This window comes from Ursus arctos, unplaced genomic scaffold (genome assembly GCF_023065955.2).
Source record: "Ursus arctos isolate Adak ecotype North America unplaced genomic scaffold, UrsArc2.0 scaffold_37, whole genome shotgun sequence".
Classification (NCBI taxonomy): domain Eukaryota; kingdom Metazoa; phylum Chordata; class Mammalia; order Carnivora; family Ursidae; genus Ursus; species Ursus arctos.
In genome coordinates, this window is record NW_026623053.1 from 14,822,663 (window position 1) to 14,850,431 (window position 27,769).

The 27,769-nt window shown below is 44.6% G+C and overlaps 1 protein-coding gene across 1 annotated transcript; it reads right to left on the minus strand.

Annotated features, from left to right (window-relative positions):
* Positions 1 to 198: 198 nt before the first annotated feature.
* On the minus strand, positions 199 to 27,533 carry EGLN3 (egl-9 family hypoxia inducible factor 3). Its single transcript, XM_026513575.4, has 5 exons — positions 26,827 to 27,533; positions 6,634 to 6,753; positions 4,914 to 5,050; positions 3,111 to 3,184; positions 199 to 1,882 (listed from the first exon to the last, which is right to left on the minus strand). Exons 1-5 carry the CDS (start codon positions 27,181 to 27,183, stop codon positions 1,851 to 1,853), a joined length of 720 nt encoding a protein of 239 aa, XP_026369360.1. The 5' UTR covers positions 27,184 to 27,533; the 3' UTR covers positions 199 to 1,850.
* Between the last annotated feature and the right edge of the window lie 236 nt (positions 27,534 to 27,769).

Sequence of the window (27,769 nt, forward strand, 5' to 3'; positions counted from 1 at the left end):
TTTTCTTTGTTCAGTTTTCAGATTCATAGTGGTTAAAGACCTATTCCAACAGGGAAACAGACATGGAATGACACTATGACCAAAGCTTTCTAAAACTCTTAGCCTCAATCTGTAAGTCAATGAGAGAGAGGTGTATAAAAACTTCTAACAAGCCTTTTTTGCCAAAGATGGAGGAAATGAATCAAACCATGAAAACGCTAGGGTAGGAGAGCAGATTTATTCAACAAGTATTTACTGAGCCCTTAATGTGCCAGACACTACTTTAGGTGCTGGGAATACATTCCGTTGATTAAAAACATACAAAAATCCCTGTCTTCATTGTGCTTACACTCTGCAGAAAGGATACAAGACAATAAACATAATAAATAAGTAAATTACATAGGAAGTTAGAAGGTGATAAGCACTATGAAAAAAATTGGGCAGTCGTGAGAATGAAGACAAGTCTTATCTGGGAATTTTCCAAAACCAGAAATGGAAAAAAAACAAAAAAAAACCAAGCTTCTTTCTTGGAAAGTGTATGTATCTATAAATGACAAAAGAATATATTTCTGGCTCTTTCGTGTTCATGGGATTTGTATGCAAGAAACTAAAGGGATTTAAAAATATGAAAATGGAATTGAAAACTAGGAAGACTAACTTTCATAAAATAGGTGCACAATACAGAATTTTTGAGGCAGTGGAACCTGCAGTAGTAGGACCTTCCACATTTCTGGTGAATTCCATCATTCTGGACACACTGCCAACCACAGGGGATCTGAGAATCAATTCTCTTGAAGAAAGGCTACTAGGGACAGAAAACATGGACAAACTCAAATAGCTTTCTGGGATTTTTTTGATTTATTTCCATTTCCTTTTTAAAATACAACACCCCATTTTTTGTTATTTTCTCATTCTGTTAAACAAGGGTGAGCTCATTAAAAAGGAAAACTGAAACATGAGAATGTCTACATTCCCAACCCCACTGCCATCTCAGACTGTCCAAGAGGCACACAGGTTTATCATGCAGAGGTTGTGGCCTCAGAACTACCTACCAGATGGGTTCTTTTCCCCTTGGATTGAAATTCAAATTCCATTTCAACAAAGTAACCCAAACAATTAAGGTCTAGTTTTTGCCTCTGGGGAATTAGGTTCTCCAAGTAAGAAGTGAAAATAAAAAAACAGATGGTAGATCATCTTTGACCAGAAAGCCCTATTTTCAGCAAAATGGGGCAGAGGCAGCAAGTCCACGTTGTAGGACCAGGAAAAAAAAAAAAAAAGTGTCCACCCACAGGATACTTCTAAATTGATGACTGTGACAGCAGCCCTTTCTGGAGGTAATAATGTCATTAGGTCATGATAATTCTCCAAAAACCCCAAAAGCCCGGGATTAAGAGCATCTGGAAACTGCTCAGATGAGACAAATTTCTGTTTCCTGCTGTTAAGGCTTCACGGATGCCTCTCGGTGACATCTGTCGCCATTTTGTTTTTCTTTGCAAACCTCCTCCTTTCAAACCAGGAAGTGTACATAAAGTGCAGGTAAGATTCATTCCCTTGCCCATGCTTCCAGGATCTTGCGTTGATAGCCAATGTTACCAAATCTATCAGTTCAACCGCTGGCCAGCTAGGTCATCTGCAGGTATTTCTGGAGTTAGCAAATGAGTTCATCTGGCAAAGAGAGTGTCTGAAGGTGGATGCAGTCTTGGCAAGAAAACACAAAGTACCATACGTAAGACAGGGATGTGAATGATGCAAGCAGTAGGGGGGCTTCTTGTCACCGAGTCATGGAAGAGGCCATCTTTGGATCTCAACTCTTAAAGAGACCTCAGGAACCATTCCTAAAATGAATGAGGCCAGCGGATGTCAGAGCACGGTCAGTCTTCAGTGAGGGCAGATTCAGCTTTCCCTGGGTGGGGGACAGAAAAGAATTTAATAAAGAGGGTAAGGAGCCAGATCTGATGAGTTTAATGCCACAAATGGCATCAAAAAAGCCTCCAGTGAAAACTTCCCATCTTATAATACAAAGTTGAGCACAGTGCCCCCCCAACAGGACTTAGCACAATGTGTTTTCTTTGCTTTTCAATAGGAGTACAGTCCAAATGGGTAACAGGCAACACTGCATACACCTTTATTTCCATCTTAGATGAACTTTTAATATCCAACGACCACTGTGACTCTTCAAGAGAAGGATACAGTATGTAACATTTCCCACATATAGAGGCCAGAAATTTACCTTTCACGACCAACTTGGCAAGACCACTAGCAGGATAAGTGTTTCAATACGCCATATTTTGGGGAATGCTGCCTTACAGCTGGAGGCAGGACAGGAACGGTGTTAAGGCTGGAGGGGACAGGACCAGCGTGAAGTCATATTCGGTTTGTACTATGTGAGCCCAGTGTTTGTAGAGAGAATCACAGTCACACCAATGTAATACATCGACCATTACAGCTGGGCTCCATCGTATCCCCTGTGAAATGTGCCAAAATGGGGGGGCAAACCGAATGCTACGTTTGACAAATCTTACGTTTGACGGGTGAACGTTAGTGATAAAAAGTTGAGTAGTTACTGTCACACAATCGGTGGACATTCACGGGGGTGGGGGGGGGGGGTGGTCCTTTGGTTTTTTTCTGATTTCTCCAGCAGAGCTAAGGCCAGGGTTTCAGGATTCAGCCCATCAAGATGTCATTACCTATGAAGCTAAGCCACAGCCAAGACTGAACGGAGTACAGCTGACCCTGGAAATATGAGTTTGAACTGTATGGGTCCACTTCCACCCAATTTTTTTCCAATAAATACAGCGCAGTAGTGTAAGTGTATTTTCTCTTCCTAATGATTTTCTTAATAGCATTCTTTTCTCTAGCTTACGTTATTGTAATACGGTATATGATACATAGAACATACAAAATGTGTGTTGACTGTTTATGTTTAAGGCTTCCTGTCAACAGGAAGCAATTAGTAGTTAAGTGTTGGCAAGTCAAAAGGTATGTGCAGATTTTCAATGAGGGAGGGTCAGCACCCCTAACCTACCCTCGTTGTTCAAGGGTCAAGTACATGTTAGAATATATATACAAATGTTAAATAAAAATCATAGATTGACCCAATTAAAAGTCACAGAAAAATTTCAAACACCTACTTGTTAAATTCCTGAATTTCTTTTTGGCTTCTGCCCTTTCTTCGGCGTCAAAGTACCAAACGGTCATAGCATATCTGTGAAAGATAAGCAGATATAAGAAAAGAAGTTTAAAAATACTACCAAAAAATAAAAAATACTTACTATAAACCTCACACCAGCGGCATTCGTAAAGCCAACATTTAAAGTTTTCCCTATTATTAGAAGCCCTTCGCAATTTAAATTTAAAATAAACTTCTCTGGTTTCCATTCTATTTAAATGTAATAAAACACGTAAGGAATTCCAAGTATGCAGCAGGCATTATCCTGAGCAATGGGAATTCAAATGATCTTGTGAATAAATCTGCCTCTTTCTCAAGGAGCTCAGGCTCTCACAGGGAGGGGAGACAGGCAATTTAACAAATAACGTAACAGGTCAAGATGATCTTAGAAAGGACTAGAAGGGAGTCATTTTGCTCAAGACTTGAGGGACCCAAGGTGTTGGGGAGAAGAACACAGAGAAAAGGTGACAGTTGAGTAAAGCTTTGAAGAATAACTTATTTAAATGACAGGACACTTAAAGCTCTTGGCTTGCATTCTTTAGTTTTGGACACTGAGACAAAGATGCAACAGAATAATGATGCCCTCAAGCTTTCTACTGTGTTTCCATTAATTTGCTTTATCCCATCTATGGGATAGACTGTAATAGGAATCATTTCATGCATGAGTTTTCAAAAAGTTTCATTTTCTAATTATTATTAGCTACTGGAATTTCTATAGCCCTTGATTTTTTTCAAGGGCTTCCCATCAACATCTGCTAATGTTTCTCCTGTGACTTGGGTCATCAAGAGACTGGGGAACACCGAGGGAATTCTGGCATAAATGACAGGGGCCAATTATCGTACCCTATTAAACAAGCCACAACCAGGCTCTGGGCTTAGAATTAGTTACCTGTTCACCAAGGGCACATTCCAATTTGACATTTAATATGCAACTCTGTGTGGGGCTCAGATCTATGATTTCTGGAGGGGAACACCTATAAATCTTAAATACTTCACACATGTGATTCTAATTTAATTAGGCTCGTTAAGGTTCGGTCATTATCCTACCGATGTTCTCTCCCCCTGCCCCCAACTGCAATTCCCAGGTCAAGCTGCACCCTCACAGCACCAGGCCACCACCTGGTTTGGGCCATAAAACAAAGGGAATGCGAGGCATATTCCAAAATTAAGATTACATCAAGAGTTTCTAGATTAATACTAAACAAGTTTAATTGTTGAGTTACTCTGAAAATCTTCTCATGCTTGAACTAAAGAAGGGGCTTTTAAAAATCCCATTACTGGGACATGATGGGCACGTGGGCCCAGACCAATTTTAAGGGAAAGAAAGGGTAAAAAGGAAAAGAAGTCAGAACCAATTCCTCTCTCTTTTCTCAAGTTGCTCTCTCTGTCTGCAATAGGCAACTTGTAAATTCATCCAGAGTCAACCATCAGAATTCTTGACATGTGAGAGCCAACATTCTCTAGGGCTACCTGTTTCAACGTTAGATTTGTTTAAGGGAGGAGTGGCAAAAGAAGAAGAGAAAAACACTACGGGACATCCGGAATCCACTACGCTCACCTAATGGAAAACAATTTGTTAATAGTTCCAACTGACATTAGGTTTTGTAAAGAACCCTTTAACTGTGATCGCCTCCAAACAGGTTTGCTATCAGCTTTGGGGTGTGGTGCGTCCCTCCTATGCACAGGACACAAGTTGAGGGAATTCTCTGGGAACCGGGTCTCGTATAGAAGCTTCTCAGGAGGAAATCATGGCCCCGGCCATTACCTGGTCGCATAGGAAGGCTGTACTTCATGTGGGTTCCGGCGGTCTGACCAGAAGAACAAGAGTCTGTCAAAAATGGGCTCCACATCTGCTATGAATGATTTCCCTTCTGGAAATATCCGCAGGACCCCGCCATGTAGCTGAAGGCCACAAAGAAGATGGATTATTTCCTAGCCTCACACATAAGTAACTAACAATGGTATTTCTGCCTCATCTGGAAACAATGCCATCTTCCAACCTCCCGTCCGGGTGTGTATTACTCCTGAAATTCTCTTCAACTTTACACCTTGTACTTCAGTTTATTTCAGACTTAGCTAGTCATTTCTCCTTATCCACCTCATTCGGAATGAAGCCTTCCTACCCCCCGTCATGAAACCCAGGGACACAAAATGGAATGCTCTTAGGTCCGATCGCACAAAAGTGTCAACATCTGACTGTTTTTGACTTACAAAAACCCACGGGCAATTTCCTAGGGTTCCGTCGAATATTAAGAACGTCCAAGGCTAGTCATCACACATAGCATCCCCTTCAATTAGGATTTACAGCTTTGTTTTGAACTCCTCCAGCTCCTCTGTGATCACATCAGCTGGAAGTTACATGTTCTTTTTTCTCAACTCAGACTGCCTTATCTACACTTTTTAGTACATGCATCACCCTCTTCCTTGGATTTCTTTTTAAAAATATGTACCCCCAAATCTCCTGCTGGGATAACCACATCAAGGTAGAATCCAGGCCTCACACATCAACGTCTCCGCACAGCACAATGCCTGGCATTAACAGGCACGCAAATATTTGTTGCATGATTTCATACTTCGTGATTTATTATCACTGACCTGATAACTTTACTCTCTTGCCTATAACACTACCTTTCAAGATTTTAATAGACAACAAAGGGATGTATCCAGTCATGTTACCAAACAGGGAGAAGAGACATCTGACTCACTGGTTTCCCAGGTTTTGTTTCCCTGATGCAAGATAAAACATCCTTATGCTTTAGGATGACCAGTTTCTGCCCCAATGAACAGGAAATGGAGAAGTAGAAGGCTCAAAAGCCAAATGAGCTTGAAAAGTTCTCTGACTTCTCAGACTCCTCAATCACCCTTAAGTTTCAGAAAGCATACAAATTCCAGACAAATGTCTGTAAGCGTGGAACCAGACTTCATATCTCTATCTATCTATATGTTCAAAAATACAAAAATAAGCCAGAAAGCCTTTGACATTCACAAACCATGGTGAGCCATGGCAAGCGGCCACCAACGAGACATATCACCCCGAGAGGACTGTGTGGGAAACCTCGCTTGGGGCCGGTTTTATATCCTACAGTTAGTTCTATTTTTGTGGAATTCTCTCAATGTCGCTGCTGGAAGGAAGAAATATATATCTCACTGCGCACTGAAAGTCCTATCAGCTCTGGATTAGACCGAGAAAAAAAAATTGATCCCCATTCCTAAAATAGTAAATTACCTTCTCTTTATCAACCACCCTTCCTGGTAATGACCCTTCCTACAGCGCCCTCCCCTCCCCCCCTGCCAGATTAACTTCATATCCATTATTTTCATCTGGTCAAATTAAGTACTAACACCACAGTAGGAGACAAAAAGGAAATGGTGACGTAGAAAAGATTCATCCATGGGAACTACGAATTCCAAACCCTCCTCTAGGTCATCCGCATTCCTTCCCCAGAGTTTCTAGCCCGCATTCTACTCCCTTTTTCCCAGAGTACCTTGGCGTCCCAATTCTTGTTCAGATAGTAGATGCAGGTGATGCAGCGGCCATCGCCGTTGGGGTTGTCCACGTGTCGAACATAACCCGTCCCATTTCCTGGGTAGCAAGCCACCATTGCCTATGGAGAAATCCCAAGAAAGCTGGTAAACATTTCAGGCAGTAACCCAGCTACATCATCGTGAGGACACCCTACTTTTCTCCAATCCTCCTCTTTGAAAAAGCAGGTTCTGGGGTCCCATCCTAGACCCACAAAATCAGACTCAGTAGGTAATGGAGGTTAGGGATTATGCCTGGTATAATAAGTGCTCCGGAATCACCAAATCACCCGCTGTCTTAGAACACTGGCTAAAGATCCTTGCATTGACAAAGAGATAGGAACCGATCACAAAGGAGGAAAAGATCAGACTTGCTGAATAAAATGCTTAAGACGGAAAGAAGAGGGAAAGGTCAGTTGGAAGGAAGGAAGCTGTGCCCCAACTTGTTACTACAGGCAGCACAACCACGTCCAATTCATAGAAAAAGCCACAGACACATCTTAGTACGTTTCTCAATGCTCATCTTCTTTTTTTTTTTTTTTTGAAAGATTTTTATTTTATTATTTATTTGACAGAGATAGAGATAGCCAGCGAGAGAGGGAACACAAGCAGGGGGAGTGGGAGAGGAAGAAGCAGGCTCATAGCGGAGGAGCCTGATGTGGGGCTCGATCCCAGAACACTGGGATCACGCCCTGAGCCGAAGGCAGATGCTTTAACCGCTGTGCCACCCAGGCGCCCCTCAATGCTCATCTTCTTTCCCACTGATAACTTTCACATCAGGCAATAACCTGAAGCTCTCTTCCTTTGCCCAGGCACCACCTGTACCAGCCAGGTGGAGGAATAGAGCAGAAAGCCATACAAACATATCCTACTAAAAATTACTCTTAGAGAATTATTACTAACCCGGTCCCAAACCTCTAACTGTTCCATGGGAAAATTAGAGCAACGAGTAGAAAACAATGGGCAAAGCGCAAAAGCTAGTTCTCTTCACAGGACACTGTCTTATCTCTAAAATATTTTCATAGGGATGAGACATACGTAGGGAAGACACTGGAATTGGCAACATAAGATGAGGAAAGGGATCTTTCCCCTATTTTGTTGGCTGATGCATTCTTAGTGCCTACCCCAGTGCCTGCCACATGGAACGTGTCTGTTTAAAATCTCATTAAGTGAAAAAATTAGCAAATGGCTCTGTCCTCTAAAGGGTAAGTTTACATTCTACCTAGATCAATAGAGGTTTCTGTCATTTCATTTTAAGGATTTACTTATTTGAGAGAGAGAGCACAAGTTGGGGGGAGGAGCAGAAGGAAAGAGAGAATCTCAAGCAGACTCCGTGCTGAGCATGCAGCACGACGGGAGGCTTGATCCCAGGACCCCAAGATCACGACCTGAACCAAAATCAAGAGTCAGATGCTTAACTGACTAAACCACCCAGGCGCTCCAAGATTTCTGTCATTTTTTAATTTTTTCTAAGATTTTATTTATTTATTTGAGAGAGAGAGTGAAAGAGAGAGAGCATGAACAGGGAGAGGGAGAAGCATATTCCCCTGCCAAGCGAGAGCCCGATGCGGGGCTCGATCCCAGGACTCCAGGATCATGACCTCAGCCGAAGGCAGACACGTAACTGACTGAGCCACCCAGGCACCCCAAGATTTATGTCATTTTAAAAACCAATCTTCAAACGAACATGTAGTGATCCAGTTGGTATTTTCCCATCAAGGGCAGGGCTGTTTCGCTGGTAAAACGGTCAGTCAGGTGGAGGCCCAAACTCATGCACCAGCGGCTCAGTGATTCAGCTTCAGAGCTGTGGCTGCCAAGTCACTCCCAGCAGTAGCATGAAGACATGAACCAAGCATGTAGCTTCACACACACTGCATTCTGGAACAATACGGCTGGACAGTAGCTTGGCTTTACATGATCTTAACACTGAAGTCACCGTATCCCTCACGCAGCTATCAATCCCCATATCCTGCCTTTGAACATCTACAAGGTCAATGCAATGTCATATCTTGGAGCTGACATGAGGCTGTTGGCCTGAACCTCCTCCAGAAAGTGGAATTTTGAGGCCACTGCAATCAAGATTTAACAAATGATGGTACCACCAAGCAAAGCAGGGCTTGGAGAAAGCTGATTGGTAGCAGGCAGGAATGATGGGCCTGGCTGGGAAGAAGAGATAAATGAAGTCACCTATACTGACTAGGGAATAACTTATCCCTGGAAGCAGCTATTAGGATTATAAGAGCCACCACTGAGCCAATAATGAAAGTCACTTAAGCCACAAACAATTATAGGCTAGATTCCCTACCATCTCAGCCTCTCCCCACTGTGAAGCCCTGAAAAGAAGCAGCACTCCATCAATGCTATATAATCTTATATTCTTAAACAGCCCTACTCTGCGGAAAAGGTCAGTGGTCTGGATGCCTGCCATCTGGTTCACTCGGCAACTAATTGTGTGATCCCGGGCTTAGTTTCTCTTCTAGACAGAGGGGCATAGGCTGGAGGGCCTCCGAAGGTCTGAGACTCTAGCTAAGCAGCAACCCCAGAAGGAGCAACAGGGTTCTTCGGGGCATTATGAAGCACCTGTCTGCATCAGAATTCAGTTTGCAGTAAATCCTGAAAAAATAGGTACGAACTCACAATAGTACGTCCTTTACAAATACCTGCATCTATAAAACACACCCACAGAAAAAGAGCTAGCACCTCCCAGGGACTCATTAGGACAAAACTCCGAAGTGTCAGCAAAGTAGCTGATTGCTTAGGGGAGGGAAACAGAGGGAATTTTTCTGGCTAGAGTGAATCCTCACCCTCTCTCCTGGTTTCTGAAGCCACAGCATCAAGTTTGAAACAATGGAAGGAAATTATTGTGGGCCTCAGTGGGCCTGTCGAAGCTACATAGGCCAATTTTATCAGTGTTTTCTGGACAAGAGCCATAGTAGATAGGTCTTGGCTTGGGCACGTTTCCAACTATTTGTTGGTCTCTGACACAGTCTAGAACCAGGAGGCTAAGGATGTGCTGAGAAGCAAGGCTCCCTTCAACAACCAGTCATGCATTTCTGTGCCAATGTGCGCACGGGACAGAAACAAACCCCGGAAATGGATCGGTTCAACTGCAGGGCTATCTAAGCCTCATCAAGCCTGGGAAGGGATTTATAACGTATAAAGGCGGAGAATGCTTCAGAACAGTAAGAACAGGGCCAGAGTGCTTGGATTATCGTGTGACCAACATGCCAAGCGGTAACACGGACACTGACCAGGAGGATGACTCATTTATTGCAGACTTTATTTGCCAAAACTTCCTGACTGGATTGATACTTGAAATTTATAGAAGTTTAAAAACAGATTAGTGTGGCCCATGATAGCACATACAATACAGCCCTAGAGTTGTGTTCTTGGGTGTGCAAAGTAATCCCCATGTCCCCTTATGCATTCACCATTTCCTCCTCCGACCCCGCCATGCTCCCCCAACACCCCCCACCACCACCCCTGGAGGCCTTTCCAGGGCTCTGCGGCAAAACGAAATGAGCGGAGACTTGCTCTAGACCAGAGATAGGTGCTGTAGACATCTAGGTGGCCACATTCAGGCAGGGACTGTCTATGCATTCTTTGAAGATGCACACAGATACATAGATTCTTAACAGCCAAATCTAAGTAACAAAATCTGTTCCCCAAAAGCCACAGGTAGAAATGAAAACAGTGGTTCTGTTGCAGTTATCCCTGAGCTGGCTTCATAAGAAACCGTATCTCATCAATCCCAAAGGTAAGGCTGAAAAATGAAAGTTGAAGATGTCCATTCCAATGCCTACACGAATGCTCTTGACCGAAGCCAGCCACAGCTTGATTGCATGTATTAAACCATTTCCAAAAAGTGCCATCGGCCACTTCCGCTGTCCACTCAGCAGTGATGATCACTTTAGACCCACAGGTGGGAAGGGGGTACATCTGCCCCATCGAGCCTCCAATTAGACCACTTCCCTAAGAACGATCAACAACCTAGACTTTTATAGAAACATACTTCACATCGCTCATGACTTTGAAGTCAGATTCACTATTATAACTTAGTCCTAAACAAGTTATAAAGTGGTCTTTTACATAAAATTTAACTTAGCAAATTAAAATATTAATCAACTCATTTTATTTGTAAAATTTGCAATCGATGTGAATCCATTTTAAAAAATGTGTCAAGAATAGCATACCTGCAAAGCTACCTGGTTGAGTGACCTTCAAACCCATATTTTGGTCCACTGCCAAATGCTAGACCCCTCTAACTGCTAGACAGAAATACCAGTCAGTCTTTGTAAGGATCTGCTTTGAATGATGAATGATCCTGAGCACAAGCATACTTTGAATAAAATGCAACCTAAGTACAGGATAGCCTGTACTTAACCTCTTCGTGCCTCAGTTTTTCTCATCGGTAAAATGGGTTTATGAGGATTAAAGGAGTTAATCCCTGTAAAATGCTGAGCACAAGGCCTGGCATACACTTAGCGCTGTTTCTTTAGCTATATATTGAGCTAGTCCCCTCCGCCAGGGCTTCTGAATGTCTCCCCTTTAGGGATCGGATTCTGCCTAAGTGCTCTGTAGCTTCAAATCCAGGACTGGCAAACTCAAATAGCTTTTGGCGCTTCCAAGTAACATAAATGGTTGAAGCCAATCAGGAATATATGTGTCGGAGCTCTGGAGTGTGTGCTTTGCTGCCTACAACCGGGGAATCTGCTGACCTTTGCAACGAAGGCCCGGTGTTCCGAATCTTCAGATTTTAGGAGAGATACAGGCGACCAAACCAGATTTGCATGTAAACTCTCTTGAACGGTTTTTATCCCAATTTTTTAATCAGGGCCGTAAAAAAATACATCAGGCTGTACTCTGAGGTCACTGTCTGTGGTCCCCTAAGCAGTCAAGTTACTCTGGGACTGCTCCTGAGCTCCAGGTGGGCACTCCCCCACCCCCCACCCCTCTTCGCCTGGCTCAGATGCCTCCTGTCCAAAGGCACAGCCTCACCCTTCAATGCCATCCGCATTCCACGGGCCTCCTCCAGTCCTTCCCCCATGTCGGCTCTGGACAGGGTCCTTCCTCTCTCCACCATGAGACAATTAACTACATGGAGAACTTGATGTGTAAAGACTTGAGAAGAAATACAGGAGATCATGCACCTTCGTTAGCTTGGAAAACTAGCCAAGCAGCTGATCATAGTAGAAAAGGTGGAGTTCAAATTTTCTGGCTAGAAATGGGTCCAATTTATAGTTGGGTGACAACAGCCGAGACGGTAAACCTGCCAATTTTTCTCGGCAGCTGTGGATTTGAGGAGCTGAAGGCTATATCCTCCCAGGGTCGTTTTTCTGGGTGCTTTGAGTTCAGCACATATTTTAGCGCACATATTTAATGGGGACAGTGAGCACGGCAGCCCTGGGGCTGTATACTTTATGTCCTGTATTCACTGAGGAAGGGGGCCCCCACTGAGGCAGGGGTCCCATTTGGTATTTCGGGGTGTGGAGGGGGGTTGTCAGTCACTGCAATAAAGGCACTTGCTCTAAAATTGAAGTTCTCCTATTTAAAAAGAAAAACAAAAATTAGAAGTATTCGAACTGCTATATGCAGGTAAACCATTAGAAAGGCTAGAGAGACAAACTGGAATAAAGATAAATTAAGCCAAAATGTCATTTTCCATGATTTTCCATTTGGCTCTGACAAGGACTGAGAGAAGAGAACTACAAAAATCCTTTGCAAGGGCAAGGAACTTAAATCCAGAGGAAAAGGAAAGCAAACTGGGATTATTGCTTTAGGCTTTCCCCATCTTCCTTGTTCAGAGGTATGTAATCTTCAAGGATACCTTGTGGGACCCACTATTGTCACTTAAATTAAATTCCTAGTGTACAATATTCATAAGACATCTTTACAAGATAAAGGCAACTATGCAAAGCTTTCTCCAAGAGTTTCCAGAAAATGTCACTCTGCAAATTTCACACTGCTGCCAGTCCCATCCTTCATCTGAAATTGAACAAAAAAAAGCAAGCTCTCGAGGTGATGATGAACCGCTCACAAACATAAAAAGTGCTTTAGAACCTTTGACATTCACTCTAACTTCATCCAGGTCGGCATGAGGAAATTAGTTGTGGATAATGTAGGCACGTTGGAGAAGAAAGGAGGACACAGCAAACGGTCACGAGTTATCTTGGCATCTTGCTTGTTATCTATCTTGTTGGTAAAGAGCAAACCTAGCCATTTCCTTCCTTCTACTGCTTCTGGTTAAAGACTGATGTAACAGGGGCGCCTGGGTGGCGCAGTCGTTGAGCGTCTGCCTTCAGCTCAGGGCGTGATCCCGGGGTTCTGGGATCGAGCCCCACATCAGGCTCCTCTGCTGGGAGCCTGCTTCTTCTTCTCCCACTCCCCCTGCTTGTGTTCCCTCTCTCGCTGGCCGTCTCTGTCTAATAAATAAATAAAATCTTTAAAAAAAAAAAAAAGACTGATGTTACAAAATGAGGAAAAAATAGGAAATATGCTTTTGGTGGGCAATAACGGGAGCCTTGGCCAATTACCATGTTCCCCTTCCCAAAGTTTCAGTATCTGACCGGACAAATCAGGGCAGTCGGGAACACCAGACAGTTAAATACAGCTGCAAGGTAAGTAATCCTTCCAACACACCTCAAGTTGTTCCTTAAAATGTTTTCTGCAATTCTATTTCTACACTGAGGACCACGTCTGCCTTCCTCATGTTCTAAATCCACACTAAAAATACCTCTTCCTGGAGCACCTGGGTGGCTCGGTCGATTAAGCAAAGCATCTGGCTCTTGATCTCAGCTCACATCTTGATCTCAGGGTCCTGAGTTCCAGCCCCGCATTGGGCTCCACGCTGGTCGTGGAGCCTACTTTAAAAAAAAAAAGCCTCTTCCTGAACCCAGAGCACTGCAACAGAAAACCTCACCTTCAATTTAGAGCAATAATCCTCATGCCCCCCATGCATGAATTTTGCTGAAATCCAAGAGTTTGGTGATTCTGAAAATGAAAAGTAAGAAGGTCTAACCCAGTCTCAGCTGCTCTGGTGATGTGGGTCTACCCACCCCTTTCAGGTCAGGTGAGAGCATCGCACCTGTGAAGGCAGGAATTTACCGTCTTCACTTGAAACCCTGTCCCCAGGGAGACTTTTCCATCCGTGCCCGTGTTCTGCTCTACTGTGAATTTGGTCCTAGCTCTGGGATCATCCAAACACCACCAACGACCTAGACTCGAACCTTCGATTTAGTTTCTCCTGGCTCGGGGATGGCAGTCTTACCAGACGCCAAAGCCCCTTGGGGTTCTTCATTGAAGAGTTAGGCTCCCACCCCCACCCCAGAAATATGCGCGCGCACACACGGGTCTGCATAAAATCACAGGGGTTCACAGGCCTGTAAAGTCTGACTGCACTAGATCAAGATTCTGTTCCAGGGAATCCTGCACTTCGTGCATGAACTTGAGTGAATCACCCTCCCTGGAGAAGCCATTGAAACTCTGTGAGGCCAAGAATTTAAGAAACTATTGTCATTCCTTTCTGAATTGTGGTTAATTCCTTTCCTTGGAGAGGATTCAGCCAGAGCTCTGCAATTAAGCACAGTAAACAGGCCGGGGAACATCGACATATCAATACAGGCTGTTTGGGTTTGGAAAGGCGGCCCTTCCCCCGGAGGCCTGGCTCCCGGCCAGCAGGGTGACGGCTGAGTGACAGGGCTACGTGCGCTGCGTGAGGGTGGCAGCCAGCCCACACCCGAGCACACCGCAGGGCAGACTGCGGAGGGAACCGGCACAGGGCGGCCCTCCCCCAGCGCTACCCGAGTCACCAGAGAAATGTTTTGAATAAGGGCTTCCTTGCACTTATGAAATCAGCAAAAGTCAGCCAGACTCAGGGTGAAGGACATTAAGAGAGGCGTTTAACCATATCCTTTCCGAGGCCTTTCTCTATATTGTAACAGCTGCTGTTTCCTGAGGACCTAGGTAGCCAGGTGGCACTTTGGGGAGGCGCTTTCCACATACCATCCCATTTCATTTCCTGATGGTGGGGAAGGTGAGCAGCAGCCATCTGCCCGGAGTCTCCCTGCTCACAAGTTCTCAGGAGAATTCATTAATCGCCCCCCCTCAACCTCCAAGGTACCTTCTTTGTATAGAAAAACAAATTCATGAGTAATCCTTAAGGCAATATGGGGGTAGGGACTCACAATATTTAACTTCTTTTAATGTGAGAAATAGTCTTATCAGAAAAACAAAACTTGACCTGCAGCTCTCAGAAAGGCTCTGAGCGTAAGAGAAAAACAAGAATGTTTGTGGTTGCAGGACTGTCAGAAAATTAAGTGTGGTTGTCCTTAAATTCTCATCTGCCATGAATCCTCAAACATGTAAAGGGAATCCATAACTCAAATATAATTGGTTAAGACAAGATTTTATAAATGGGTAATAAAAAAAAAAGTTACCAGTCAAAACACATCATGAAAAACGCCTTGAGACAATCTTCTTAAGCTAAGAAAAACCAGGCAAACACTTTACCTGCAATTCCCTAGGGACACTGCAACTATGCTGGAAAAAATAAAGTCAGAAAACTTTCTAGGAAGCCAGATCGTATATTTACATGTGCCCTTCAGCGCCTGGAAAAATATAACTGTTCAATGAAAGACATGACACACACAAAATCAGTTGGAATTAGAACTTGTGACATTCAGGAGACGCATTGGTTTACTGAACAAGTATTTGTATAGTGCTTTACTACGCGCCTGACACTGTTCTAGGGGATTCATGAATATTCCCATATTCAATATTCATAAATATCCCCATAAGGCAGGAGCCATCCTTATATCCATTTTACAGATGGGGAAACTGAGGCACCAGGCGGTTCGGTCCCTTGCCTTCTCGAACCCAGTTAGTCTCGCTACAGAGTGTGACGCCTCCATCATCACGCCACGCTTCGTCAGCACTGCTGACCTAATGTCTAACATGAACCAAGTCATCCACTTTGGGGGGAACGGAGATCTTCAGTTCTACTTGAAGTATTTGAATCCCTCTCACCCTTGCCTAGCACCCTTTCCATAATCGTAGAAAACTATAAAGTGCAAAAAAAAAAAAAAAGACAAAAATATGAAAAAGAAGCGCTTGGTATTAAGTCTGTGACAGAAAGCTCCAAGGTGCTGGTGGAGGGGGAAGGGCAGTTAACAAAAAGCACAGGGCAACGGGGACTGACTCAGTCCTGGCAAAAAGGACCAGCCGTCCACACGGTCTTTGCTTCAGATACTCCCGCTGCAGGGCAGACTCTCTCCTCTCTGAACGCTCCGCAGCCCCAGCGCAGCCCACATCTGCTTTGGATGCAATCGCTCAACAATTAGCCCAGGTCATCCCCAGGCTGCTCTTCCCAGGCCCAGGTTCTATGGGAGGAAGTCGGCGCCTCGGGATCTTTCCTTGTTAGCTCAGGTCAACACCAGCCAAGGTTTTCACACTCATTTCAAAGTCAGAAGATAAATGACCGATGAAGAAAAAAATGTCAAGGAAATACAAAGTGTTTTTGTAAACAGACCAGCACCTGGTAAACGCAAAGGAATGCCAGAGATGAGATAAATTGTCCTTACTCACGCGCAAAGCTTGCTCAGGAGACAAGGCCAGGAGGACCGTGTTAACTGGAATTCACTGTATACAGAACGTTCTAAAAATCACGTTAACTAGAATACCCTGGATACAGACCCACTGAGGCTGAGAGGAGGGGTGAGATCCAGAAGGGTAACTTAGAGGAGTAGAAAGTAAAAGTCTCCTCTAAGAGCAAAGCATAAACTATTTTGGGGAGCAGCAAGGGGACTAGAAATAAAGGAGTGGCAGGCTCTGAATTTGGGGGACAGGGATCATTAATGTAGGTGTCCCATGCTCTTCCAAGATATATACAAAGCCCCATTTTACAAACAGAGGGTGACCCAAAGTAACTCATGGAACGTTATAGAACTAACGTGGTCTTTCCACCACTAAACACTGTTTCTAAAATACCAGGAAGCATCTGTGAACTGAAAACACGTCCTCTTATTTCCAGAGCAACCACTTCAACTCCAAGATCAAGCAACAAGGCTGATTCTCAGATGCCTCTCCTGGCTTATCAAATACAGACTCAAACCTTAAACTGAAAAATCAAAGGCCTCCATGCAGAAGTCAGAAAAGGCCAAGCAGCAGCTACTCTCCACCCTTCTCCAGGTCCTATCACTGACTCCCGTTGAGCTGGATTTGGTTGTCAGCGTTGCTCCCCACCCTCAAAGGGCTCCTCATCTCCGCCTTCTCAGGTCTCCTAGTGGGCAGCCATCCGACCCGGGAGGCCAGAGACCACCTTAGGCTTCTGTGTGGGATTCACAGGGAGCACATGATAGCACATAACCAAAGCAGGCTGCGCTTCCGGTTCATGCTCATCCAAAATCACGAGGCTCCTGTCCCCTTCCTCCCGGTGCCCTCAGCTCACGTGCTTGCGAGACTGTTGGGCACGTGGAGGGCGGCAACACCCTCCAGTCATTAACAAAGATTCTTCCTTCCCCCTCCATTTAACGTGAACGGGAGCGGGTCGGTTCCCAACTGCGTTCCAATTCTGGCTCTAGAAAATTCAAGCTTCCTTATACAAATGTCTTAACACGTTAACAGGTGGTAGGTTTTTCTCAAAAATCTCCCAAAAAACTTCACATGCTTGTATGTTCTCGTATTAGCAATGAAGAAACTCAGATCTGAGCAAACGACTGCACTCTGATTTTCTTGCTAACTGAGGAAGTGTGGGAAGATACAGCACCACCCTTGTTTAGCCTCCTCTTTTTCATTTTACTCGGGGTTTCTCAAACTTCAGCATGTGTGAGAATCACCTGGAAGACTCCGAGCTTCCGATTCATGGGGTTTGGGGAGAGGCACAAGAACCTGCCCTTACGGCAAGTTTCTAGACAACGCTGATGCCGCTGGTCCAATAACCCCACTTTGAGAACCATGGCTATTCTGTTGCTACTTTGCGCAACGCCTCACCCTAGATGATAAAAGACAGTAATCAGTCAACTGCGCTGGAGACTTTGGGGAGGGTGGCGGGTAGACGGAGAGGCGGTGGGTACGGCGGCAAGGGAGAGGAATTCCTCAGGCAGTTTCTGGCACAGGCATGGCCGTGTGACTCCTAAAGCTGGCAGGACACATTCCAGTTGCAACGCAGCATCGCTGAGGATTACTGTCGTGTCAGCGCTGGAGTGTGAGCGCTGGTGGGAGTCTCTTCGGAACCAAGTATGAAGCACTGAGAGCACCTATTTGCCCTCTCAGATGGAAAGTCAGTCTCAATTTTCACTTAATTCCCTATTATCCCGGAGATGGATAAATATTGTATCCATGGTACAGATGAGGAAAGCAAGGCTCAGAAAACGGACTTGCCCAAGATCACAGCGAGATGAACTAAAATGTAAAATGCCCATCCTAGGGCCTAGTGGTAGGTACCAAATAAATTAAATTAAAATATAAAAATAAAAATCCGGGGCGCCTGGGTGGCACAGCGGTTAAGCGTCTGCCTTCGGCTCAGGGTGTGATCCCGGCGTTCTGGGATCGAGTCCCACATCGGGCTCTTCCGCTGTGAGCCTGCTTCTTCCTCTCCCACTCCCCCTGCTTGTGTTCCCTCTCTCGCTGGCTGTCTCTATCTCTGTCGAATAAATAAATAAAATCTTTAAAAAAAAAATAAAAATAAAAATAAAAATCCATCTCATTCATGTGAAGAAGTGGAGATGGAGGTCCTGAGACACCACTTGCCAGAACCAGGATCAGAGGCCAGGGTGTAAGCTCAATGCTCCTCGGTTTTCTCGCTTCCCTGCGCCAGACCCGTTTGTATGAGCTGCCGGGACCCGGGCGTGACGTGCGTACCTTCTGGGGCCAAGAATAAAATTTCACAACTGAGAAAAAGAAACCTCATAAAGCCAAAGCCTTGTCTTTGAGATGCTCCTTCATAGCATGTTAATATAATAAAATATTTAAACACTTTGACATCAAATTAGGGGCCACACTGCAAAATCTTTTTTTCACCTAACAAAATATTTATAGCTTTTTTGACACCGTGACATCCTTTGAAATCAAAGTTCCTTTTGAAGATGAAGTTAAGCCAAGCACCTGTGAATAGTAAGAGACTATTCCAAGGCACCAAAAGTATATATCAAGCTTAACAGTCTCTGCCTTCAAGGAATTTATAAGTAAATGGAGGCTAAGGTAAGTAAGTAAATATAGATACATATGTATGTAGCAGGGAGGCTCGGACTGAGCTACCCAGACAGCTCTGGGAAGCAGAAGCAAAGGCTGCGTGGAGAAGGCACTAAGATTCTGAAGAGAGGAAGACAATAGGGAAGTTCAGTGTGCCTGGCAAATCACCTTCTAGCATTTCAGGGAGCGGGAGGGAAGGAAGTGGGCCAGCAGGAGATTAAGTGTGCAAGGGTCAAATGGGTTCAGACACGGAGGGCCTGAAGCCACATGGTAAGAAGTTCGCAGCACAGACAGCAGACACTGGGATGAGAGCATTGGGTTTGATGAAAGCATGGAGACGACATGATTAGTGTTGGGTTTTGGACTACTTACATTCTGGCAAAATCATTCAAATGGATCACAGGGAGAACAAGAAACAAATGCAGGTGATTTATGGTTAAAATAAGTCTCTTTAAAATAATTCCCTCCTCAGGGATTCCTACTATGAAAACAAAACAAAATTTAAAGGGAAAAAAAAAAGAGACAAAACCTGAGGTTCCACAGTGAACCTAAAACGAAACAAAAACAAAAATCCAAAACAGTCCCAAAATAGGCCAAATCTGAACCAATAATATTACATGTTCCTTCCTGAATATTCGATATTCTGTGCTTTAAAAAGGTTTTATTTAGGGACGTCTGGCTGGCTCAGTGGGTAGAGCATGGGACTCTTGATCTTGGGGTTGTGAGTGTGAGCCCCACACTGGGTGTAGAGAGTCCTAAAAAAATAAAATCTTAAAAGAAATAATTTAATAATTAAAATTAAGAATAAAAGACAAATAAAAAGGTTTTGTTTATCCACCCATTCCAGTCATTCCAATTAACCTGCAAAACAGTATGAATCCAAAAGAAGCCATCCAAAAAAGCCCAAAAGCACACACACAAAAATAACTGTCAGTTCTGTGTGGGGTACAGAGCTCTCGGAGTAAGAGTCCCTCAGGTTTAACTAGAAAGATGGGGAGAAAGTGGAGGGGGCGTAGAAGGAGGGGCACAGGCAGAATCTTCGTTCTATGCGTTGTCTGGAGAACACAGAGCAAGCAAAGAAGTTCGGACTAATTCAAACCGTATGTCCTTACTACCTCCAAGCAATGCTCTGAAGAGTATTATCCTGAATACTTCCAAACAACTTCACGCTCCCCCAGCAGAGCCAAAAATAGATGTCACTGACACCTGGACTTGAGTTTGTCATTTTGTTTTCTTCCCAGTGAAAAAATAACCAAGACTCCCATCATATTCTTTGATCCTTTGCATCTTGGAGCTTTTTTTTATATGGTAATAGCATTTTGGCCTCATTTTGGAAGGAAAAATAATATTTAGTATGAAATAGGCACATTTTTTCCAGAACTTGAGCAACACTGATAACTCTGTCTCCTGAAGGATAAAAAACTGGAATGGCCTAATAAGGAGGTATTAACATGGCACAGAACTTGAGGGACACTCACTGAGGAGGTACCGAATGCATCCAGTCCAAGATCTGAAAGCCTGCATTATCCGACTGTACATCCCCATGTCCGTACACCCCCATGTCCGTAAGGCTGGGATCGAGTTGGGGGAGGGGGTGAAAAATATAACCCTCAGTCACTCCCAGCTCACCACACCAAGAATAGGAATGTAACCCACAAATCACGATCAAAAGAAGATACAAAATTAAGGTAAGTGCCACCCTGGTTTAAGATTGAAATAATCGAGGGAAACGGGGTATAAATTCTATGTATAATGAACCAAGCTAACTAATCTCGCTTGGCAAACAGACACATGGCTCTGAATCAGAGCCAAATCAACGGCTCCTGGCCACCTGCCAAAACCGAATTCCTTAGTCTGGCATCATAAAATGATTTGTCTGTCGCATTTACAATTCCAGTGCCTCTGGATTCCACTACCCGCTGGGCACCCCTGGCAGGAGCCCAGCAGAATACATCTGAACTATCATTACCGTCAGAACGTCAGCATTTGACAAACACTAGAGAAAAATGACACCCATTTCTTAGAGCAATATTAGTTAACTACAAAGTGATACTACAAAGAACGGTCAAATCTGTTGCTGTAATAATTAACAAAGAATGAATAACCTTCTCCATAGTGCTAACCTGCAAGCTGCTTCCTGGGTGCTCAATAGACTTGGGTCAAAATGTCACTTAATGTACCCAAGGCCACAAAGGTGTGTCAGAGGCAGAGGTCTTGCCAAACTGAGTAAACGTGGCCCACAGGCAAGGTCCTCCACGTTTTATCCTGAAGGGCACAATACTGGGGTGCTAGGAGATGCTTCTCATACGTGCTCTGCTTGTTATGGGTTAAACTCCACCCCACCTTTGAGCTTCAGCAGAGAAATCTTCCATACATGGTATGTTTTCAGAACGGAGTTGTAACATGCAAGGCTGCTTGTTATTTACAAATTTGAAATTTTTCTAGCCAGAGTCAGGATACAGGAAGGAATTTACAAATTTTGCTTGAGCTGAGCAAGGTCAGAAAGGAAAATAATTCATGACACCCAAAGTCGAATGCACATAATTCCACCTAAGGGTGTTTATCAATCTTAAGTCATCACTACATTCAAAATTCCCAAATCACATGCTGATGTGGTTGAATTAACTGAAAGACCCTGTCTCCTAGTCTGACTCAGGAAGCAAGCCCCTCTCTAAAGCACCTTCCTTTGCTCAGGCCCAAGACACACCCCAATCCCTTCTCGAAGGCTTGCGTAAGACCTCATCTCTCCAAATATAAAAACACCTTACCTGCTGAGTGATTGACGGGCTTGATGGGTGTGATTTCCCATACCTCTCTAGCTCTAAAGACCTGTGTTATTAAAGGTCTGTGTATTTTTGGTCACTTATTTTAAGTATATTTTGGTCACTTCTCATTTTAAGTAAACAGAGAAATTGCTGAAAGCCCAAAGAGAAAACAAACATGACAAATCATTGTACAAGGGGACTGTTTAACCAGAAAAAAGGAATGCAAAGTTGGTGACAACTATCTCACCCCACTCTGTTTTCAGCATACTTCTTCTTTAGGTAGTTTTATAATCGCTTTCCACCTCCCTTTGCCTGTCCGTGTACAGGTCCACTGCAGTGCAAGGCGTTTAATTATTAGTGAATAAATAAATTAAACTGATACCTGTTGATCTGCCACTTCACTGCAAGCAGATAAGGTATGGTGGAGTGCCCAGGGGCCCAAAATTGAGCAAAAGAAACTATAAGGTAAACACACACACACACACACACACACACACACACCCCACACACACACACCCTACTGTCTTCTCCTTGCTCCTAAGTGTCATTCAACAAAATAGCCCAAAAACATTATGAAAACTCACCCAATGGGGAAACCTGCTTCCCGGTCACTGAGGTTGTATCCTATAAATTATTTCCTTGAATTAATATCCTTCCTCCAGGAACTAAATTATTTTTAAAAACAAAACCTTTTCTAGAAATTCCTCACATTCTTACAAGAAGATATTCCAGTGCTTCAAACTCAGTGTCTCCTCCCCCTAAAATATCTTATTCACAGATAGACTTTTAAGATCGTAATTACAGAGACACTGTGCATGGTGTCTAGTCCTCAAAACACCATGCTCTAAGAACTGGACCTTTCGTCGGCCCTGGCAACTGTGGTTTCATATGATTCTACATTCCCACTACCACTCTCAACCCAGGCTGACAGGTCCCCTGGACCAAGGTGAAACCATCAGACTTTACTCCAGAGAATGAAAACAGGGATTCTGGAATGTTAGTCAAGGCTCTGTGGCTGAGGTGGCCATTGTGAGGCAGCCATCTTGAGCCATATGCATGGAGGGGCGGCCAAAGCTAGATGGTAAGCAGATTGGGGTTGAAATCAAGTGCACACGCAGACGAGCAAAGATGAGGGCCATAAAGCTCCGGAGGAAACAACTACCACACCAGCTGTCCTTCGGACTTTCGGGTTCCTAGTTCATGGCCCCAGTCTTCTATGAACCCTGATTGCATTTCCTGCACTTGGGTCCTGAGACATATCCTGATCTTTGAAGTATATTAGGCCATTTTTGCTTAAAGTACCTTGCAACCATGATAAGCTCCCTTGAGTAAGAGATATTCCCAATATCACATGAGAAGGGTGGGCTCAGCAGCAGAGGAACAAGCCCACCACCTTGCAACACACTTTCTTTTATTCATAACTTCTTGCTGTGTCATCTTTTGTCTGTGCTGCCTCGCGAGGACTGATGCATCTGTTCACAATACAACTGTCCAGAACTACTCCAGTCAGGGAGCCTAACAACCAACCCTGTTACCAAATACTTTTCCTGCACAACAGTAGGAAAACGTTAGCCCAGCGCTCCGCTTTTTTCTTCAGTGTTTGGGGTCTGCCTTTTTGCTGTTTTAAGCTTGAGAATTAGTCGAGTGGGAACTACAGGATCCTATAATTCGAAAGTACATGGGAAAGGAAACTCTAGGAGGCAGGGATTATGCCTGTTTACCTTGGTATCCGCAGCCCCTACGCAGTACCCCACACAGAGCGAGCGCCACTGCACAAATCAAAGGACGACAAAGGAGAACAGTCAAGAACACGAACTCTGGAGTCAGATCTGGGTTGGAATTCTAAATCTTCTGCTTACAGCCTTGTAACATTCAGAGGGGCACAGAATTCCGCTGAGAATTTTATGTACGTTATCGTATTTAATGCTCCTTCCCCCAGAAAGCTTTAAGGTATTATTACCCCTCGTTTTACACTTGGTGAAAAGTAAGCAACTTACCTGAGGCCACAAAGTTCCTGAGCTGGAGCCTAAGCCCCTAACAACCTAGGATAAACGGCTGTTTACCACTCACTTTGTGACCTTGGGGAAATGATTTAATCACTCAATTTGCTGAAGATTGTGGTTCTGAAGACTAAATCAGATAGACAGTGTTTATAAAGTGCTTAGCACAGTGCCAGACGGGCAAAATGCTCAATAAAAAGTAGTTATTGTTCTTAAAGTTACTAAATAGTGAGCCTTCAGTGAGATGCTTCAAGCAGGAGAACATTTGGTTCCATAAATTACACGTTCTCTGGAAAACAGCCATTTCCAAGATCGAGGCAGCCAAAGCAAAAGGAGCAAATGATGACCAATATTTATCTTGGATATGTTCTAAATTCTCCAAAAGGGAGTTATAGATAAGAAATCTCTTGATAGCCTGAAAGCAATGACCATGCTTGCAGTTAGGGGGCGCCATGCTGCTGTGCATTTTAGGAAACCACTTCCCCAAAGGGTCTCCAGCACCCTTGGATTTTTTCCCAACAAAGTGGAGAAAGATAAATTCTGACTGGTAACAACTTTTTTGGCACGAAGAGGGGAAGCCTTTAATATTTCTTTCCATTCTCTTTCACAATTTCAACTTTAGGTCCAACATATATATTTCTATTTTCTTCCCAATGCCTTTGCTTTTGCTTTTGCTTCACTGAGATAAAGGGCATTCTTGCATTATCCGATGACCTTTAAAAGTCCAAGGAAAAAAAGTATTTAATTAGGATGATCGGGTTAATAGACATAACCCCAAGAAATATCTAAAAAACAACTGGTCTAAAACAAATGTATAAATTGGCGATTATTGAAAATGGGTCATAAGAGGATAATTCATTACACTCACCTCTGTACCTCACATACATGTTTGAAATTTTCCATAATAACCCATTACAAATAAATTTTGAAAATAAATGTACACATTCTACCTTTTCTACTGAAAACCTACTTGGAGGGTGCGGCAGGAAACTTGGTTTATATCACAGCTCTGGGAAGGTGGAGTAAGGCACTCAGTTTAGGGAAGAGAAGAAAGTTAAACTAACGTGAAACTAATATAAATCACTTAGAGAAATGCTTTAATAAGACCCAAGGCCACAGAGCTAAGGAGAACTGTATAACAGGCAACTCAAACTTTTTATTTTTGACTCTAATAATTGTTTGCTCAAGCCTGGTTTTACATTTGGCTCCAGTTGACCACGGAATATCCCAACCTAGAGGTGATTTTTCTAAAGGACGGGAATGAAGAGCTTTGTGCCAAAACAACCAAAGAAAAGCTGGAGATCTAGGTATGGATAGAAGATGCACTTCTCTTTTCAATTCAGTCACCTTCTGAAAGGGTTAACTGAGAAGTTATTTGTTCTACCCAGAAGATAATCTATAACTGAAGAATCTTATCTAGAGATCTTTCTTTTTCCTCACCCAGACGTACACAGTGTTTCTCATTCAATTTGTCGAGTCCAATTCTAGCCTACAACCCTACCACGGACAGTCCTTTAAGTCAAAGGTAAACACAAATACTTAACTTTCAAATTTGTTAGTGACATCTTCCTACCAATTAATTCTGACCTCCCTCTGAGCAAATTAGGTTTCTAGAAGGCTGGGGGTAACATTCTTAGCACCTGAGTTGAAATGAAACTTGAAAAACTGATAAGAAGCCATCTGCTCTTCCAGATTGAAGCAACAAGCACTTCTGTAACACTGAGGCTAGCCCTTCCCCCCTGCCATTCCCACCCCGGGGAGGGGAGGCAAGGTCACTCGGCGCAAAAACAAAACTAACCAAGACAAATGGCTTTCTAATCACCCAAATGATAAAAAGAGGAAAGAAACACTTCAACGTCAATCTTTTACAGAGTCCAGGTAACTGAATTTTCCCCAAATCAAAATAAAATTTAGAAAGCAGCATTTTCTCCCAAGATTTACTTTATTTGTGTCTGATTAGTAAGTGTTCTCAGACATTTTATTCATCTCCCCCTGGCTTGAAAGGCATGCAGCAATGTCTTTTCTCCCCTACACTGTTCCCCCACTCCAACCTCTTCCTTTCTACACATTTCCAGTCTTCATTACTTGCCCTTTATTACAAGTGTCCCCTGAGTCTATGAGACAAATGAGACGATAATGGTATGATTTATCAAAGGGTCAATCTCGAACTGAGAAATACTACATGTCTTATTAAAGAATGGTGCACCTTTCTCCTCATGGTAGGATGCGCTGCCTCGCTGTGTTCAAGGAAAAGTTTTCTACAGCTCCGAGTGCCCCTTGACCAGTCCGCAATAAAAGTGCAAATCACTCAGAACTGCCACTGGAAAATTATCATTTGTGGGAAAGACTGAGTAGCTGGACTATCCCAAAGTAATGTACATGGACCAACATCGTGGTACTCCATGTTCCCACAGTCCTGCCAATCTACCTGGAAGTGTTTCCAAGATAAATTACCACCCAGGGAGTCACTTCTGGCTGGGTGAACAAAAACCTGGTTTCTTTCCAGAGGTACTTGACTACCTTCTCCCCATCACTTCACTAGTTGCTTTTAGTGGGTCTGATAGCTAGGAAAGGGAAGGTGGTGGTGTAGGGCTCAGCACCGGGAGAGAATTTTCTAATCTCTAACAAGCCAAGGGTGCCGCTCAAAAGTGAAAAGCAGCTTTACTCTTTCACAGGTCAGACTTTCTTCACACCTGCTAAACCCCACACCCCGCATCCCACACTGAGAAATCACAACTGTCTCCAGAATTCCTGAAGAGTGTTTTTTTTTTCTTTAAGGAATAGCCTCTGAACACAACGAAGTACAATAGGTGACTTTAAAGTGGCCATTTAATATCATGAATTCACACGTGTCTCAGATCATACGCAATGTTTCCAATAACCTGTCCCTCATCCGGACGTTTGAGAACCTTCACGTATTAAAATCAGACCAAGAAAAACCACAGCTTGTCCGGTTCGTACCACCCACCGGACCCATTATTTCAGTTAACAGAAGGTCATCGTAATGATACACCTGAGTCCCTTAGCACGGATTTTAGCTCGGAGGAGGGGTGGGGGAGGGGGAGCCAGACCGACTGCTCGCTTCTCGGTGAAAAACTAAAGTTCACTTGCAGCCCTGCGAAGGCAACAGACAACGGGCTCCGACTGTCCCCAGTCCCCGTCCCCGCGGGCTACAGCGGCGGCGGGGAGCCCGCGCGCGTCCTACCTTGGACCTTTCCTTGACGTAGTATTTGCCCAGCCGGCTCCCGCAGTACAGGACAAGCCTGTCGATGAGGGACAGGAGGAAGCTGATGGCCTCGCAGCCCTCCTCGTTGCCCCCGATCCACGTGATCTGGTCGCCCCGCAGGTGCCGCTTGGAGACTCCGGCGCGCGGCCCAGCCAACTGGCCGTCCCGCAGGGCGCCGTTGCAGTGCAGCTGCTTGACGCGTTCCAGAACGCAGTCGCCCACCACCTCGCCGAGGAAGTTGTCCAGGTAGCAGAAGCCGACCTCGTGCAGACAGGGCACGATGTACTCCAGGGCGATTTTCTCCAGATCCAGCCTCATGATGTGTCCCAGGGGCATCTCGCCCTCAGAGCCGAGCTCGGGGATCCCCAGCGTGCACTGAGACCCGGAGCGACCGACGCGCGCGCGCAGCCGAGGCGCGGGGAGCGTGGCCCGGGGTTCAGCTACCTGCGGTGGCCACCGTCCCCGAGCCGCCGCCGCGCCAGGGAGAGGGGAAAGTTGCTCGAAACTCTGGGAGGAGGAGCCCTTCAGAGACCAGTGGGAGTTGCGCGGGGCTCCACGGCCCGGCGCCGGACTGGCTCAGTGAGGAGTCGGAGGGCCCCTTTTGGAGATGCGGAGCCACCACTGGTGCCGCGGCGGCCCCAGGCGGGGAGAGGCTGAGGTCCAGCCCCCAAGCCGGCCGCCTCTGCGCGTCACGGGCCCCGCCCCGGCCCCGCCCCGGGTCCGCCTCCGGGACAGCCCTCCCCGGGCCCGTCACCGGCTCCCCGACTACCGCTGCCCGGCGCCAGCCTTGGTTGTTTGTCACTAGAGGAGGGGCTGGAGAACAGACGGAATTTTTAGACTGCGATCGATTTACATATGTTTTGCATAAAATCCCATCACAAACTTGAAAACCTGGATCCCAACTCTGAAAATGTAAATGAAA